Source organism: Heloderma suspectum, chromosome 4 (genome assembly GCF_057233095.1).
Source record: "Heloderma suspectum isolate Gila_16-S chromosome 4, 16-S_ref, whole genome shotgun sequence".
Taxonomy (NCBI): Eukaryota; Metazoa; Chordata; class Lepidosauria; order Squamata; family Helodermatidae; genus Heloderma; species Heloderma suspectum.
Window position 1 is genome coordinate 6,003,869 of NC_139461.1, and position 17,254 is coordinate 6,021,122.

The 17,254-nt window shown below is 51.0% G+C and overlaps 1 protein-coding gene across 16 annotated transcripts in view; it reads left to right on the top strand.

Moving 5' to 3' along the window:
* Positions 1 to 17,254, top strand: part of CPSF1 (cleavage and polyadenylation specific factor 1) — a 35,352-nt gene that overhangs the window by 9,018 nt on the left and 9,080 nt on the right. For 5 of the 16 annotated variants that reach the window (XM_084848529.1, XM_084848521.1, XM_084848537.1 and 2 more), the window contains exons 6-24: positions 145 to 296; positions 1,701 to 1,847; positions 3,105 to 3,244; positions 3,873 to 3,983; positions 4,794 to 4,887; positions 5,795 to 5,882; positions 7,225 to 7,434; positions 8,304 to 8,355; positions 9,070 to 9,164; positions 9,472 to 9,546; positions 9,943 to 10,023; positions 11,454 to 11,549; positions 11,724 to 11,837; positions 12,721 to 12,862; positions 13,158 to 13,336; positions 13,891 to 14,027; positions 14,398 to 14,572; positions 14,668 to 14,874; positions 17,007 to 17,096. In XM_084848529.1, coding sequence (XP_084704655.1) covers positions 145 to 296; positions 1,701 to 1,847; positions 3,105 to 3,244; positions 3,873 to 3,983; positions 4,794 to 4,887; positions 5,795 to 5,882; positions 7,225 to 7,434; positions 8,304 to 8,355; positions 9,070 to 9,164; positions 9,472 to 9,546; positions 9,943 to 10,023; positions 11,454 to 11,549; positions 11,724 to 11,837; positions 12,721 to 12,862; positions 13,158 to 13,336; positions 13,891 to 14,027; positions 14,398 to 14,572; positions 14,668 to 14,874; positions 17,007 to 17,096 — 2,385 coding nt within the window. The remainder of the gene's footprint in view (positions 1 to 144; positions 297 to 1,700; positions 1,848 to 3,104; positions 3,245 to 3,872; positions 3,984 to 4,793; positions 4,888 to 5,794; positions 5,883 to 7,224; positions 7,435 to 8,303; positions 8,356 to 9,069; positions 9,165 to 9,471; positions 9,547 to 9,942; positions 10,024 to 11,453; positions 11,550 to 11,723; positions 11,838 to 12,720; positions 12,863 to 13,157; positions 13,337 to 13,890; positions 14,028 to 14,397; positions 14,573 to 14,667; positions 14,875 to 17,006; positions 17,097 to 17,254) is intronic. The other 11 variants (XM_084848534.1, XM_084848528.1, XM_084848532.1 and 8 more) reach the window with 7 other exon arrangements.

Below are 17,254 nucleotides of genomic sequence, written 5' to 3' on the forward strand. Positions count from 1 at the left end.
GAAACAGTTGGGTAATCTCCATGGGCTGAGAGGCAGCATGTACTCCAGATGCAAAGGAGCATGTATGCCAGAAGAAGGACGGGCCAAGGGCTCCACTTGTGCTGCGCTCTCCGAGGCTCATGGCATGCTGTGTCTCTCACTCAGGATGGCTTCGTGCAGAACGTCCACATCCCCAAAGTGCGGGTGGACCCAGATGGGCGCTGTGCGGTAATGCTCATCTATGGCACTCGATTGGTGGTGCTGCCCTTCCGCAGAGACACGCTGACTGATGAGCATGAAGGGGTCATGGGTGAAGGGTAAGACACTGGTCAAGCTGATTGCTATCTGAATGAGAGAATGTCTAACATGATCAAAGGTTTAGGGTAGGTGAGGTTTGGAGAGAGGGGCAGCAATTAGGGACAGGGGACATTCTTGAAACTGCAGATGACTGTTTAAGAGAAACAGAGATATTTGTTCACACAAAGCATACGTTAGTCTGTGGAACTCAGTGCCATAGGATGTTGTTTTGGCAATGAGTGCAAAGGGGTTCCAAAAAGGATTAGATGGATACATGAAAGTCATGAAAGCTGAACCTTGAAGTTCACAGACTGTATGCCTCTGACCTGCAACTGCTGGGGTGTGTTGGTGGTACAGCTGAGGAGGGGTGTTGACATCAGGTCTTGCCTGCGGACCTCTGCTCATGGATATTGCTGTTGTCAAGAGAGAGGATGCTGAGCTTGATAGTGCAATTCCGATTGCTTCTTGGAACTGGTGGTGGTGGAAGGCTAAGGGGAACAGGTTTAAATGGAAGGTGCAGCATTTTAGCTGAGTGTTGTCATGGCTTTTCCATATTTGAGGGTAGGTATATAATCAGTAATGGGGACACTGTCTTCAGAATTTGCAAAGAACAGTTAAGTTAGAAATACAGGTTGTACATTTATCCAGGTTGTGTTCCCTCCTTAAGGCAGGTGGTTGGCTAGCTGTCACTTCAGTTAGCCTCTGGATCCTGAAGAGCAGCCTCCCCCAAGCTGGTGCCCTTCAGATATGTTGAGGCCCTCCTGATGTAGTGCAACACATCTGGAGGGCACCAGGTTAGGGAAGGCTGCTGAAAAGTTTCAGAGTTCAGCTGGCATAAGAAATAAAACCATAATCATAGTAGAAAAGAGACTAAAGCAATTATATTGCAACAACCCAAGGTGGCCTGCTAATCCCTTCCCCCAGATACTAAGCTCCAAAAGTCCAGCAAATTTTTCACCCACTTTGGTAAAGTGCTAAACAGCTGCTGGCCTTATGGGCATCCTGGGCCAGAGTGTTCCAGGTAGAAGGTGCCACCACTGAAAAGGCATATCAGACAAACCTCCAGTGGGGGCAGCAGAACAAGGTCTCTTGGATGATCTTAACACGCTGGGGTGGTGTCGTGGGGTGAAATTGAAGAGGGCCCAACCTAGCTATCATGGCAATTAGCTGTTGATAGTCCTGCACTCCACAAATGTGTTTAATCCTGTAAGGGTGCAATCCTATGCATCTTTAGACAGCTGGCTGGGGAATGCTGGGAGTTGTAGGACTTTTTTCTGTCTAAACATGCATAGGATTGTGCCCTATGCCACCTAAAGGCGGCTCCTCTGGACTTCTGCATGCAGACTATCTGGGGGGGATCCTCACATCTTTTTCCCTGCAGGGTCTCTCTGGCCCCGGTTAACTCCTTCGATCTCTTGTTGCAGCCAGAAGTCCAGTTTTCTGCCCAGCTACATCATTGACGTGCGGGAGCTGGACGAGAAGCTGCTCAACATCATTGACATGCAGTTCCTGTATGGCTACTATGAGCCCACCCTGCTCATCCTCTTCGAACCCAACCAGACCTGGCCTGGGTGTGTCCTTTCTTCCTCCTCCCCCTTGAACATCAGTCCTGACCCTGGCCTTCTGGGCAGAGGCCAGCTAGTTAGCTCCCAGTCTCAAAGGGGAAATGGAACTGCTGCTGCCATTTCTGTCTGCCTGCCTTGCGGGCAGTGGGAGATGTGTGAAGGCAGAACTCAGTTTGCAGATAGCTGAGTAAGAGCTGCAGGGCTAAATGTGGATGAGCTCCACTGTTAGTTGGGGAAGTGTGGCTGCACGGAGTCTGTTTTCCCTGGCCAGGTATGTGGTGTGACAGCACTGGGAGAATACCTGAGGCTTCTGGTGCGAAACCTGCAAAACCGGGAAGGGGGCGCCTGCTGTGACCTAAAGTGCAAGCAAGGCTTTGCAGCTGCCTTTTCCTACCTGGTGCCTCCAGATTTGTTGGACTGCAACCCCCAAAGGCCGTGCTGGCTGGGAATGATGGGAGTTACATTCTAACACATCTGGAAGGCACCAGGTTGGGGCAGGCTGCTTTTCAGAGTTGAAAGGGTTAAGAGCTGTTGCAGTGGTGCTTACTTATTTCTAAAGCACCTACATTTTATAGGGTAAAGTGTGGGTGGCGTAGTAGCAGGGAGGAAATGGGGAGAGGGTATGGCATACAGGAAGAAGGGGAGACAAGAGAGGCTGTTTTAGGATTGAACAGGGAGATCTATGTTTTATGTTTATCCGATGACCCGCCTGTACTCATAGAATTTCAGATAGTTTTGCCATAATTGTGACTTGCTGAATTTCTCAATGCTACAAGACCTGTTGCAGAATAGCTAGAGTTTATTTGAGCCATATCTGTTCTGAATTTTAGAGCCCAAACTTAGAATGTATGTAATAATTATAGAGAGATGACCTTTAGGCACCTGTAGAGTGTTTTCTCCACCGTTGAGCAATCACATTATGCTCCAGCACAGCAGAGGTTAGGGAGCAGGGCTTCCAGGTTGGAGGATGTGTTGGAAATGCTGCAGAATTCCGTACCATTGGTGGTGGGGAGGAGGCAAGGGGTGATGGGCCAGCCCTGGAGCACGTTCAACCCTGTTCCATCCCAGAACTCCATCTGGCATGTCCTCTTCTTTGGATCTGATCCTGCCAAGGACCATTCCCCATTCTCCCCTCCCCTCCCCTCCCCCCTCTCCGCTCCAGATTCATACTCATCTTGAACACCTCCCACCCCATTACGTAGACTATGAGAATGGGGGTGTTAAGTTGCAGAGCTCTTTCCTTCTCCCCCCCACTCCTTGCAGGCGAGTGGCTGTGCGCCAGGACACCTGCAGTATTGTGGCCATCTCCTTGAACATCATGCAGAAGGTCCATCCAGTCATCTGGTCCCTCAGCAACCTGCCCTTTGACTGCACACAGGCCCTGGCGGTGCCCAAGCCCATCGGTGAGAGGAATAATGGCCTTCTCTTGGCTGTAGCGTAGGGAGCGAATAGTGGGAGTGGTGGTGTTGGGGTGTCTGTGTGTAGAGCAGTGTGGTTGGAAATTGTGAACAGCTGTGGGGTGGAGCATTGGTTTTGAATGGAAATCCGAAGTGGTGGCAAAGCTGGTTGGACAATGTGGGGAGGCCGATAGCTTCGTAGGCACACGCTTTGCACATGTAAGCTCCCAGTATCTCCACTTAAAAAGAGATCTAAAGAGTTGGGAAGGATGTCTGCCTGAGACTTTGGACAGACTCTTCTGGTCAGCATAGACCAGGGCTGGGCAACTTGTGGCTTTCCATATGTTTTGGCCTAAAACACCCATCAGCCCTTGCCATTGATGATGTGGGCTAGGGCTGATGGGAGTTGTAGGACAAAACATCTGGAGAGCCACAACTTCGCCTCCCTGGCAAAGATAATACTGGGCTAGATAGACCAATGGCCTGACATATTTCTTCTGGTGTGTGCGTGCGTGACAGATGCCTTCACCCAGAAGATGACATAGAGAAACTCACCTTTCACCAGCTTCAGACCTGTGATTCAGAGTAACAACTCCATCTCTGCCTAACTCTCCTCTCCCCTCCTTCCTTCTAGGTGGTGTTGTGATCTTTGCAGTGAATTCACTGCTGTACCTGAACCAGAGTGTGCCACCTTATGGCGTGTCCCTCAACAGCCTCACCAATGGCACCACAGTCTTCCCACTAAGTATGCCTGCCTACTTTTCCTCCCCTTCCTTTATTGGAGGTTGGTGATCTGCCAGTAACCCTGGAGGTGGAACCATTGCAAAAGGGGTGTTTGTCCCTTACTGGCCTTGAATTAACCAGCTAGCTATATGCAAGCCCCTTTCCTTGTCCCTCTTGTTTCACTTCTCTGTATAGATGTGGGGTGCAGGGAAGGAATGATAGCCAGCTCCAAATCCCCTGTCCAGATCAGATAAGCTGCTGCTGCTGCTGTTCAACATACATTGTTCTTGGTCATGTCGGTTCATGATTTAGATTTTCAAATAATTTTATTGATTTTATTAATTTTATTGACTTGGATTGTATTGGGATGGGGGCAGATGGCATTTTCCCAAACTTTTTCTTGTAACCTTGAGTGCAGTCTGTCTCTCTCGCACACACATATATGGCCAGTCACTGACTCTCAGCCCAACCTACCTCACAGGGTTGTTGTTGTGAGAATAAAATGGAGAGGAGGAGGATTATGTACGCCTCCTTGGATTCCTTACGGAGGAAAAAAGGCAGGATATAAATGTAATAAATAAATATATATGTATATTTATGGAAAGCTGAGGCTTTCAGGTTCTCAAATTCTGCCCCAGTGAGCAACTTGTTTTGCAAACCTGAAAGTGGATGGAACATTCACAGTCTCAAGCAATCTTGCATGATAGAATGTGCTCCAGCGAGGCTATATCTGCCAAAGTAGACAGCTCTTGCATTGTCCTGAGTCCCTGGCCTATGCCCTGCTGCCCTGGGCTTGACTGACAACTCTCTTGCTGCTCTTTCCCCTTTGCAGGAGTCCAAGAGGGAGTGAAAATGACATTGGACTGCGCCCAGGCAACCTTCATCTCCTATGACAAGATGGTGATATCACTGAAAGGAGGCGAGATGTAAGGCTTCAGCTCGTTCTCATGTAACCACATGCAATCACTTTGGCATGTTTTCAGCAGGGAGCTGTTCTGTTCAGTCTTGCGCTGTTTCTGCTTTTGGCAAGGCTCGCTCAGTGTCTCTTGGGATTCTTGCACTATTTTGGCCAGACGCAAGGAGGCTGGCTCTTGCTATCCAGAGCCTTTGGAAACAGAGTGGGAGGAAGACCTCTTGTCCCCTAAACATCCAGACCATAAGAACCTGTTGCCATATGTCACAAGTGCCTTGTTCTGCCACTCAGAGGCAGCCTGATCCATGGTGAAATCAAAGGCTCTGGAAAGCTGACCTCTAAATCTCCCCAGGCCACCTTGCCTCCGAAGAGGCTCCTCCAATGCAGTGCAGTAGATAAATACCGAGTCTGCTTCAGTTTAGGCTGTGTGCATTTAGCTGCTTCTTTGCAGCACCAGTTAAGGAGCCAAGTGCAACTTGGGTGTTTGAACAGCAGCAACCCTAGACTTTTGCAATATTTGTTGGACAACTTGCTTCAGAAATCTAGGGCCAGACTCTTCAGACCATCTAGTTCTGCTTAGTTCCCACTATGTGGCAATTGCAAGGGTCAGTAGAGGAAAACAAGTGCTCTTCTGGGCCCCCCTGATGAGAGTACGCTGAAGCAGCAAAAGTGAGTGTAAGGTCAGCAGCTGGGGAGGGACTCCGATGTATGGTTGGTCTTTCAGCATTTGCCTCGAGTGTGGTGGTCTCTGTCTGATGTGTTGAGCCAGAACAGTGCCAGTGCAGGGCCTGGGTGGGCTCCTGCTTGTTATCCTGCTGTTTGACTCCACCATGCAGCAGACAGGAAGCCACTTGCCAGGCACAGATGGCACAGCCCGCTAATCCCGTAGTTCCCATCACCAGCCTTCTTCCTTTCCCCAGCTACGTGCTGACCCTCATCACCGATGGCATGCGGAGCGTCCGGTCCTTCCACTTCGACAAGGCGGCAGCCAGTGTCCTCACCACCTGTGTAAGTTCTGTTCGGCTGTGGAGTGGGCTCTGGCAGGGCACAGCAGACTCAGGGTGGAGTGACAAGCCATGGCATGGATGGGGAAACCACGATCTGCTTGGCAGCTGACAGCTGTGACACTGGGGTGGCTTTACTCTTATAAATCAGATGGCTGATGACATTCAGTGAATGGGGGCACCTGGTCCTGTTTGGCAGGGATGACCCCCAGAGAGAGGGGCTAGGCCTGAAGAAATTTAACCGGACTTTCAGAGGTGTGGTGCGGGGGAGCAAGGGAAGTTTTGTGTTGGAAAAAATACAAATGTTGCAATGGGAGTGGACTGTTTCTAGCTTTGGGGATTTTTAATTTAGAAAATTGGATGCCTTAAGGCTAGGAGCTATTTGAACACCCTCTTCTCCCTGGCCCAATAATATAAATTTCCATCCTGGCTCTGCAAAAATGCTTTTATATCTACATGATACAGAATTTGATGTATTATTTCTGAGATCAAAGATGTGCATCGAGATTGGTGTTTACAGTCAAATCAATATGGTAGATATTTCAGGTTTTCCCTTCAAGATTCCTGCTATGGTTTTGGGGTGGAAAAACAATCCTAGTAAGAAGTTTGAGTTTGTTTTTAAAACAAGGGTCCAACTTTCTGTTTTTTTAGACAGCAACTTCCAATCAAATTTAAAAAGAGTCAGATTTTTCTAAAGAAGTGACATCTCTGTGGTTCACATGTTTTGTCCACCACAGATTTGCCATGTGAAACAGACCTCAGTCTGGAAGGGTTTAGATGTAATGTAATGGATAGCATGTTGGGTTTGGCCCAGTGCGGCCTGGGTTCAAAGTATGACTGAGCCTTGAAGCTCACTGAGGGACAACCTTGGGCCACCCCCCCCCCCCCAATCTCTCCTACCTTGTAGGATTGAGTGGTGTAGCTCTGGTGTACATTCCATACTGAATGCCTTGGTGCAAAGGCGAGGTGCAGACATGATAAATGTGGCCTGTCCAGCCCAAAGAGATTGCTGGTGGCCTTGAAAGGTTACTAAGCCCAGGGGGCAGTGTGCTTGCCCTACTTTATCTCTGCCCCCAACCCCCTCACTGTCTTGTGGTACTTCTCTGACGTTGTCTGATGCTCAACTTCCCCTCTTTGCCTTTTAAACTTTGCTTTTCACATCATTGTTCTGGTTTCTAATGTTGTTTCCAATGTTTCACTATGTTTTTATTTATGTTTTTTGTGGTTTGAACTTTGTGTAAACTGCCTTGGTGGATCCCAGAAAGGCGGTATAGAAATACAATTATTATTAGTAGTATTGGTATTATTAATAATAATAGATTTGCCTTCTCTCTCTTGGATCTCAGATGATCACTATGGAACCTGGTTACCTCTTCCTGGGCTCACGTCTTGGAAACTCCCTCCTTCTGAAATATACCGAGAAGCTTCAAGAGGCCCCCATGAGCATTACCAAGGACTCCACCACAGAGAAGGTGGTGAGTCCAGCTGGACCTTTCCGTCCCCTTGACCAGAAGGGTGACTGTACTTTAGAGGCTGCCGTCCTCAGTACATTGCAAGTAAGGACGTCTGCCCTTTGGGGGCTTGCCAGACTTCTGCGGTGCACCCGACTTGGCTTGCATTTGTGAGCCAAGCTGCATGGCTTACCTGAATTCCGGGGACTTTTTATGCTGTTTAAAAAACTTGTGGAAATAGACATTTGCACAAATTGCAGCTGCATTTTGCACAAATTATGCCAATTGCGGGCAAAATTTGTTCAGATTATGCAAATTGCACCTGCAGTTTGCATAACTGTCTGTTTCTAAGATAAAAACAATACAGAAAATCTGCCAGCTGGCCCGACTCGCTGCAGACCAAGTTGAGCCAGCTGGTGGAAGACGGAATAGAGTCCGGGGGGCCAAGCTGACAAAAGCTCATCGACTGGATTCCTCTGACATCCCTAATTACAATCCCTGACCTATGTTCATGTGCAGCTTCACCAGAATGGGGCCCTCCAGCAGAGAATGTTGCTGTGTGTGTGTGTGCACAGAGGAGGGGAGCCCAGTATGCAGGTGTCAGCTGAAGGAGAGACCTGTTGGAGTACAAGCTGGCTGGGGTTGCTGCTGCACTAGTTGTGCTGAGTGAATGAACGGAGGCCTGGTTGGGGAGCGGTTCTCCTGGTTGTGGGGGCTGTTGGCTTCCAAAGGCAGCTGGACCCAGTACATGGGGTGGGCAACCTGTGGCCATCCAGATGTTGTTGGACTCCAGCTTCCATTGGCCCCAGCCAACTTGACCGGTGGTATCAGGGATGCTAGCAGTTGGAGTCCAACAACATCTGCGGGGGCACAAGGTGCCCATCTCCAATCTGGTGGGATTGATGAAGGCTGAGGGCTGGGGAAGTGGGGTGGTCTCCTCCTCTTGTCAGCATGTGACTTTCTTCCACTCTCAGGAGGAGCCTCCCATCAAGAAGAAACGTGTGGAGCAGCCTGCAAATTGGGCAGGTAGGTGGCTCAGCCCCACAGCGAAAGGGGCCTTGTTCTCATGGAGGCTGCGTGGGCTGTACCCTCTCTCCAATCAGGGCAGCTGGTATCTTCCATTAAGAGAAAGCCACGTTCTGTGTTAACTTTGCAAATGAATCAACATACTTTTCCGCTTGTTTTGCACAATTGATTCTGCTTCCAAGATCCAAGTTTCTGGTGGGTGCTGCCCTCTTCTTGCCCCCACCGCCCCCACCACTGCCCGCGATAGGGCTTCCAGAGCCTCCTGTGGACTGGCGTTTGTGGCCTTAGACATGTGGGGAAGGGGTTTCTTTATCACCTGGCTGTGTCCCTGGTACCTCCCTCTGTTGCATTCTCAAACGACTCCTCATTCATGTTGATACCAGGATGGCTCATGAGAATGCTCTGCTCTGCTTTGCCTGCTGGTCCATTGCACATCTCATGTGCGACCTGGAATCCCTTTCCAGACATCTTGCTGGCTGGGCAGCTGGGTCTGGTTCATCTCCAGCCTCCAGCACTCTCATCATGACTCATTTCTTCAGGATTGGGGGGGGGGGGGGCAACAACAGCGGGAGGATAATAGAAGAGGGGAAAGTGCCTGGGAATTGCTGATGAGCGGACTCTGGAGTGGGTGGCGTAGAAATAGAAGCCATGGGAGCGAGGCGAGGAGCTATTTCCAAGGCTTCTCCAGGACACATCCTAATCCATCCTGTGCAGGGGGAAAGTCAGCTCCACAGGACGAGGTGGACGAGATCGAGGTGTACGGCAGCGAAGCCCAGTCTGGGACCCAACTTGCCACCTACTCTTTCGAGGTACCCTTTGGCGGTTGCTTCTGAGGCGTGCTCTGAGAGCATGATGCCCACTCCGGCTTGTGTCTCCCTATTTCATGGAGGGGAGGGCAGGAGAGAAGGGCACCTCAGTGCCATGGATTTGATTCCTGGGTGATCTTCCCTCTCCTCTGCTAGACTGTTATTCTAAAGTGGGGACACATCAAAGCATCTCCTTGGGTCAGAAAAGTATTGAGTCTCCTGTACTCATTCTCCCCCCAAGACCTATTTCTTAGGTAGTAGTTAATCCATGTGTGTCTGATGTTCCCCTTTTCTCCGCTGCCCATGACAGGTGTGTGACAGTATCCTGAACATTGGTCCCTGTGCCAATGCCGCCATGGGTGAGCCTGCCTTCCTCTCTGAGGAGGTGCGTACTCTGCTTGTCTGACCCTGTTTCCTGGCTGCCCCTCCTCTTGGCCCTGTGTGGAGGGGGGCGGCTGCTCCTTGCTGCCTCTGGGAGTGGGGAGTAGGATGAAGTCTGGGGACTGAAGAAGAGGCCAAGTGCATGCCCTAAGGAGTCGGTGGAGGAGAACTCCATGGCCTTGGGGCTTCTGCTGTTCTAGAGGCATGATGGAAAGTAAGGGTTTCTACAGGAAATGACAGGCACTTGCTTTGCAGAAAGTGTGAGTGAGGCAGCTCCACCCCAGGCAAACTCCTCACCATGGCTCACATAGAATCATAGAACAGTAGGGTTGGAAGGGGCCTACAAGGCCATCAAGTCCAACCCCCTGCTCAATGCAGGCTGTCTGCCTCTCCTTTTCAGTTCCAGAATAGCCCTGAGCCTGACCTGGAAATTGTGGTGTGCTCAGGCTACGGCAAGAACGGGGCCCTCTCAGTTCTGCAGGTGAGTGAGGGTGCTCCTGGGGAGGGAGGTGCAGGGGTGCACTGTGCGAAGGCCTGGTCAGTGAGGAGAGTCTGGCGCAAGTCAGGTACCAGTGCCACAGCAGGAGCAGCGCCACGCCTGGGCTTACCAGGGCTGCCCCAGAGATTGTTGGAGCAGCCTGTAAATGCCTGGGGACGACAGGGGCAGGGGGTGGGAGGAGGAGGTGGTGGCCTCCAGGAGCCCCTCCAGGAGCGTGTCTCTGTTGGGGTCCTTCTCTGCGTCTTTTCAGCACATTTGCTCTATTCTGTCCCACACAGCACCTCTGATCCCAGCCAAACTTTTCTAAATTCCACACCAAGGCAATCAAAATTCCTGTGTGTAGTGTAACTTCTCTACCCCTCTCTACCTGCATGCCTGTTTTGCTTTGTTTTTCACTGAGTGACTGCCCTCAGCCTTTGGGGGCAGGATTTGAAGGGTCTTCTCAATATCATTTTTGGGAGATGTTTGGATTTTAAAAATTGTTTTGCAAGGAATTTTGCTGGTGATAGGAGAAGAGGGATGAGCAAGTGGTGGGGGATGAGAATAGGTGGCAGGGAACTGGAGATCACCATGGAGGGGGCTTCTATCTAGGGCTGTGAAGATCTCCTCCCCACCCCCCATTATTACATTTGCCATGAAATTTTGCTTCTTGAGAACTTCGTTTACTTGCTGTGTTTTTTAACAAACAAAATTCTGCTCTCCTGGCTTTAGTGTTTGGAAGTCATAGAATCATAGGGTTGGAAGGGGCTTACAAGACCATCGAGTCTAACCCCCTGCTCAATGCAGGAAGCCTGATTCCCAGGCGGTCTCCCATCCAAGTACTAACCAGGGCTGGCCCTGCTTAGCTTGTGTTTGTTTCCTGGTTTCACTTGGCTAAAGAAGGCTGATAACTCCTGTGGACAGTGACTGCTGAAACCTCAGAGGAGAGGGGTGGCTGAATCCAGTTTCCAGCAATCAGAGAGCAAAATTTCAGCGCCCTGCATAGCTGCTTGCTCATCCTCTGCCATTATTGAAGCAAGAATAAATTCTTCAAGGCAGTCAACACCGTGGAATAAATTGAACAAAATAAAACATGTGCCGACTTATGCAGTTGCATGACTTGTGCATGTCACAGAATTCAGCTTTTCTTGGTACAGAGTTTGGATTACCCTGGCAGAGAATTTTATTTTTTAAGCCAGATGGAGAGTCCTTGGCTCTCTAACAGTACAGATGGAATCAGAAGATCCGGCCTTTCACACAAGACCATTTTCCTTGATGGACCTTGCTTCCATGCAGGAAAACTTTGTGTACCCCATAAAGTGAGACAAGTGCACGCATTACAGTCTACATGCAGAATACCTGCCCAGAAGTGATACGCATGTTGAAGGCCCAACTTGAGGGCTGGAACCCTAATTTTCCCCTCTTCCCAATAGAAAAGCATCCGCCCTCAGGTAGTGACAACCTTTGAACTGCCCGGCTGCTATGACATGTGGACTGTGATCTCACCCCAGAAGAATGAAGAGGTGACAGTACGTGTGCCCTCTGTCCTCAGGGGCTTGGAAAGGGGCCATTGAGCTGCCATCTCTTGTGGCAGGGAGGGTGACCTATTGGCTGAGTCAGCCAAATGCCCCAGTGGGAAGCCCAGAAGCAGGGATTGAGGGCTGTTTGGTTCCTGGCAACTGGTACTCAATCTCTCCCCACAGCAGGAGGAAGACACTCTGGGGGAAAGTGCAGAGAAGGAGCCAACCCCGCCGGAGCCTGCAGATGATGGGAAGCGGCACGGGTTCCTCATACTGAGCCGCGAGGACTCCACCATGGTGAGTGCTGGGAGATGCCATGGCGAGCCGCATTGGCCTTGGATGCCCTGCTGAGCGTGCATGATTGGCAGCAGAGGGTGACCCCTGGGAGAGATCAGCCGAGTGGGTGGAGCCATGAGGGTTGGGGCATGTAGCGCTTTGCCAAATGATGGCAGTAGGAGACAGGACAGAACCTGCTCCTGCCCCTTCTCTGTAGCCACCAAGGACCGTGTCAGGAAGAAGTAAGGGAGGTCTGCCTGTACGTGGCCATGTGAACAGCTTGCTTACGTGGAGAAGTTGTGTCTGAACGGGTTAGCCACAGGCCACTTTCCTGGGGGCAATCCCGATTTCAGCCTTCCCCAACCTGGTGGCGTTGGATTATTTTCCCAGGCATTTTAGCTTTCTAAATTTTTATCTTTGCTGTTTTAAATCTGTATTTTAAACTCCTGTACTGCTGCTAGGTTTTATTGTGGTTGTATTGTTATATTGTGGTTTTAATGTTCTATATATTTTAAATTGTTTTATTGTGTGTTGTTTGGTTTTAGTTTTTGTGAACCGCCCAGAGAGCTTCGGCTATTGGGCGGTATAGAAATGAAATGAAATGAAATGAAATGAAATGAAATGGAATGAATGAATGAATGAATGAATGAATGAATGAATGAATAAATAAATAAATTACAGCTTCCAGCATCCCCCAGCAAGCCGTGCTGGGAGTTCTCGTTCAGCACATCTGGAGGGCACCAGGTTGGGGAAGACTGCCCCGATTTGATCCTCCTCACAGGAAATCTTCCTGGTGAAAGGTCCTGGGGGAGAATATTTCCAAACCCAGGCACCCCCTCCCTGCCACCCCCACTGTGCCAGTTCCTTGCTGAGCACCTTCTGCCATGCTTTTTGCCTCCGCCAGATCCTTCAGACTGGCCAGGAAATCATGGAGCTGGACACGAGTGGCTTTGCCACCCAGGGGCCCACGGTGTACTCCGGCAACATTGGCGAGAACCGGTACATCGTGCAGGTGTCTCCCCTGGGCATCCGCCTGTTGGAAGGAGGTGGGTGTAGCTGGGCTCTCCGGCTTAGTTTTCAAGGCAGCCTTTCCTGGACAGAGACCCATCCTGGAAAATGATCCACTCGATGGGGTGAAGAGGCAGGGCGAGATTGCGAGAGAGAGAGAGAAGTGGGTGGACTGGGAGGGCTCCTTTGCCAGGGTTCTGGTGCCACCATCCATTCTGGGGCTTTTGGTGCATGGGGGCGGGGGGCAGCCCAGAGGGGCGTGACCTGCTTCTGTCTGGGCTGAAGGGTCGGGGCTTGAGCTGCATCTCCACTGCTTGTGGCTCTGCCTCACAGTGAACCAGCTGCACTTCATCCCTGTGGATCTTGGCTCGCCTATCGTGCACTGTGCTGTGGCCGACCCCTACGTGGTGATCATGAGCTCTGAAGGGCAGGTCACAATGTTTGTGCTGAAGAGCGACACCTACGGGGGCCGGACGCACCGCCTCACCTTGCAGAAGCCACAGTTGCACCATGTGAGTAGGGGCTCCATGCAGGGTTGTGGAGTGGCCGCAACCTCTGGGAAAGGTGGCAGGTTTTCCTAGAATCAACTCTGCAATGGGAACATTAGCTTTCCATTCACATCGCGTCTTGCAAACTCAAAATCCACTGTCTGGTGCAGATTATGCTGCCCCAAGCATCTCTAAAAAGACAGCCATTTTTGAAAAGGAAATGACGTTTCTAGCCAATTTGGCATGTGGTTTGCATCTGTTGATTTGCATCTGTGCCTGGTGAACTGGCAAAGCTTAGCTTGGTGGAGACTCTCTGTAGGTCTTTTTATCCACCCCCAGAACCCGGCCAACGAAGCCGAATAAATTGTGCAAAACGTACTCATATTTGCTCAGTTTGCGCTGCTTATTTAGGCCTCCAAATTTTTATATCTTAACTAAGAGGACACACCGCCTGCTCAGACCTGAAGATGACGTAGCTTTGGGTATAGGAGAGCAGATTAGGTGGAAGGAGGTTTTTGCTGAAAAGGGAGAAAATGGTGTGTCTGCTTGCATGAGGCAATCTGTCGTTGCCCCCTCAGCAATCGAAGGTGATTGCCCTGTGTGTGTACCGGGATGTCAGCGGGATGTTCACCACTGAGAGCCATTCGTCCAGTTCCCGGGATGAGCTCTCCTTGAGGAGCCAGTCAGAAACGGAAGCTCCCATCCAGGACATCAGGTGGGGCTGAGGACATGATAAAGGGCTCTTTGTTTTGCAAATGGGGGCAGCTGTGCTCAGCCAAGAGGCTGGAGGAGGTAGCAAGGCCCCTCCCAGTTCCTAGACACTGGATCAGGAGCAAGATCCTGGGGAGTGAGGAAGGCAGTAGGAAAAACTGGCTGTGCTCTGCTCTCCTCAGGATTCTCTAGCCTTCCAGCCCTGCCTCATCTGGGGCTTGATTTGGACCAGGGCTCAGGAGGCGCCTGCTGTGTGTGGGGCTAGGGGTCACCCATTTCTCTCTGTGGGGAAGGGGCTAGGCGTTGCCACAGCTGTCCAGGCCTCCCAGAAGTAACTGCCTCCTTCTACCCTTCCTTTCTTCCCCCGGGTGCAGCAACACAGTAGATGATGAGGAGGAAATGCTATACGGGGACTCCGGCGCTCTGTTCAGTCCCAGCAAAGAGGAGCCCCGGCGCTCCAGCCTGCCCTCGGCTGACAGGGACCCCCACCAGTACAAGGCAGAGCCCACGCACTGGTGTGTGCTGGTCCGGGAGAACGGTGCCATGGAGGTGAGACCCACGTGGTGCCCTGTGGAGCAAGCCATGCCACAGCTGGGTCCCCACCCACAGCTGGGCCGCTACTTGCGCCGTCTCTTTCCCCGCAGATCTACCAGCTGCCCGAGTGGCGCCTGGTCTTCCTGGTGAAGAACTTCCCCATGGGCCAACGGGTGTTGGTGGACAGCTCCTTCGGGCAGCCCGCCAGCCAGGGTGAGGCCAAGAAGGAGGAGGTGATCCGTCAGACCGAGATGCCGCTGGTCAAGGAGGTGCTGCTGGTGGCCCTGGGAAATCGGCAAAGCCGGCCGTATCTGCTGGTGAGTGCTGCGAGTGGCCTCCTTTCTGAGAACGAGCCTTGTCTTGGCCGGCCTGCCTCTGAGTCTCCGTCCTGATCAAGAGGCAGTTCAGCATGCGGGCAAAATGGCCCAGCTGAAGCCCGGTCAAACAGATCTGTAGGCCTTCTGGAAGTTCAGTCCCCCTCCGCCATCAAGTGACGGCAGTATCAGAGGCCTCTTGAAGAGGTGTTGAGCATGTCCACCTGTCTGCTCCAAGTGAGCTTCAAAACAACATGGGGTAGGTTTGGTTTTGATCTGGCCTAGGAAGGGCCCAGTCAGAGACCCTCTGGAGCTAATCTCTTCGAACAGTGGTCTCTGCAATTTTTCGAATGGGAGCCACTTTGGCAAAAAGAACAAAAAAGAAATCAGTGTGAGAGGCACATTTAACTTACTACTAAAATTATTAATCAAATGCAAAATTTACTCTAACTGGATGTGCAAAAGTGTGGGGAAAGATGAGTTAATGTAATCCCCCACCCGTCAGAGAAGTCCCATTGTTCCCAATGCGCTTCCTTGTAATTTGTTTGTATATCCCATAATTAAAACACAACTCAAGCAGCAGCACCCTGTTAAGAAGAGCTGTGCTGGATCAGACCAATGGCCTCTCTAGTCCCCCAGCCACCCAATGCAAGCAGGCACAGGTGAGCCACTAGGGCCGCGATTCTGCACACACCTACTTGGAAGTAAGACTCATTGAACTCAGTGGGATTTACTTCTGAGTGGACATTGACTGGTGCTGTAATAGTGTTTTAGAGAAGAGGGGAGGGGAGGCTGGGAAGATGCTAATCATGGGTCTCTTGCACCACGCTCTGGATGTGAAGGGGGGAAACAGTTGTGACAGCGTAGAGACTTCTGGGTATTGAGGGGAGGGGGACACACCCACCTCTCCACTGTGCAGGGGCTTTCTCTTGAGCGGCAGCGGCTGTCCTGCAGGCAAGGGAGGCAGGAGTTGTTGTTGTTTATTCATTCATTTGCTTCCGACTCTTCATGACTTCATGGACCAGCCCACACCAGAGCTTCCTGTCGGCCATCGCCACCCCCAGCTCCCCCAAGCTGGAGTCTGTCACCTCCAGAGGCAGGAGGGGGTGGGTGAAATAAAGGGGCCAGCAGAGGGTGAAATGAAGGGACTAGCAGTAGCTAAGCACTGCAGTGGCTGGAGAGAGAGAGGCAGGGGGACAGATGGGGGCTGCACCTGGAGCCTTGGGGAGCTGCCAATGGCCTACGGGCCTTGCAATGTAGACCGTGGCCTTAGAGAATCATGCTAAGCCCGCACTGCCCTAGAAGCTGCGGTTCAGCCGAGACACAGGCGACTGACTAATTGCTGGGCTTACAGCGGGGATAATTTAAGGTGCTGCGTTTGACCTTTAAAGCCCTGGACATTCTGGGAGCTGGTTGGACTGCCTTGACCCACATGAACCCACCCAGTGTTTCAGATTGTCATCTCAGGCTCTGCTCTCTGGCCTCTTTTTAAATCTGACTAGTTTGGTGAGTACCAGAGATGGGGACTTTTTTGCAATGACACCTCTATTATGAAATCTGTCCCTGGAGGATCTGAGGAGACCCCCACCCCCACCCCCCAGTCTCTGTTTGTGCTTTTAGTTAAGTACACTATGAAAACATTTTTGTTCAGGATGGCCTTTTATGATTCGTTTTTAAATCTGTGTATGCTGACTAGTGTTTATAACTCCTTTTAACTGCTGTTTTTATTCTGTGTGTTTCACTGTTCTTATTGCAGTTGATATTTTTGCTTTTTTACAAAAGTTTGTGAGAGAACTTTCTGGAGGTCAGGGTACGAATCCTTAAAGTAAATGGTTGTGTGTGCCTGGGGGAGAGTTAATGCCAAGGAGGAGAAGCTGGCTATGTGCCTGTGCCGGAAGATTCCTTGTGGTTGGAGTCTGAGGAGGAGGATGCAGGAGCTGGAGGCCCTGTGGGTCTTGTTCTTCCTCCCCTCCAACACATCTGTCATTTGGGAGGTTGGAGTGGAGAAGCCCTGGGTTACCATCGTTTTGCCTCATCCAACAGCTGTGCCACCCTGGCCTGCCAGCGCCAGTCTGTGGACCAGAGAGCCAAGGGGACAGGCTGAAGCTTACTTTACTTCCACATCTTGTTGGCAGGTCCACGTAGATCAAGAGCTCCTCATCTATGAGGCCTTTAACCATGACTCCCAGCTGGGCCAGACCAACCTCAAAGTGCGGTTCAAGAAGGTAAGAGCTGCCCTGTTTTCTTCCCTGGCCACTGGAATGCTCTACCTTCCCTTGCAGTCTGACTTCTACTCTGAAGACAGACTGTCTTTGTTGATCTCCACCAGCCATTCTCCGCCTCCTAATTTATTGATTTTATTTTAAGTAAAAATCCAGCGTAC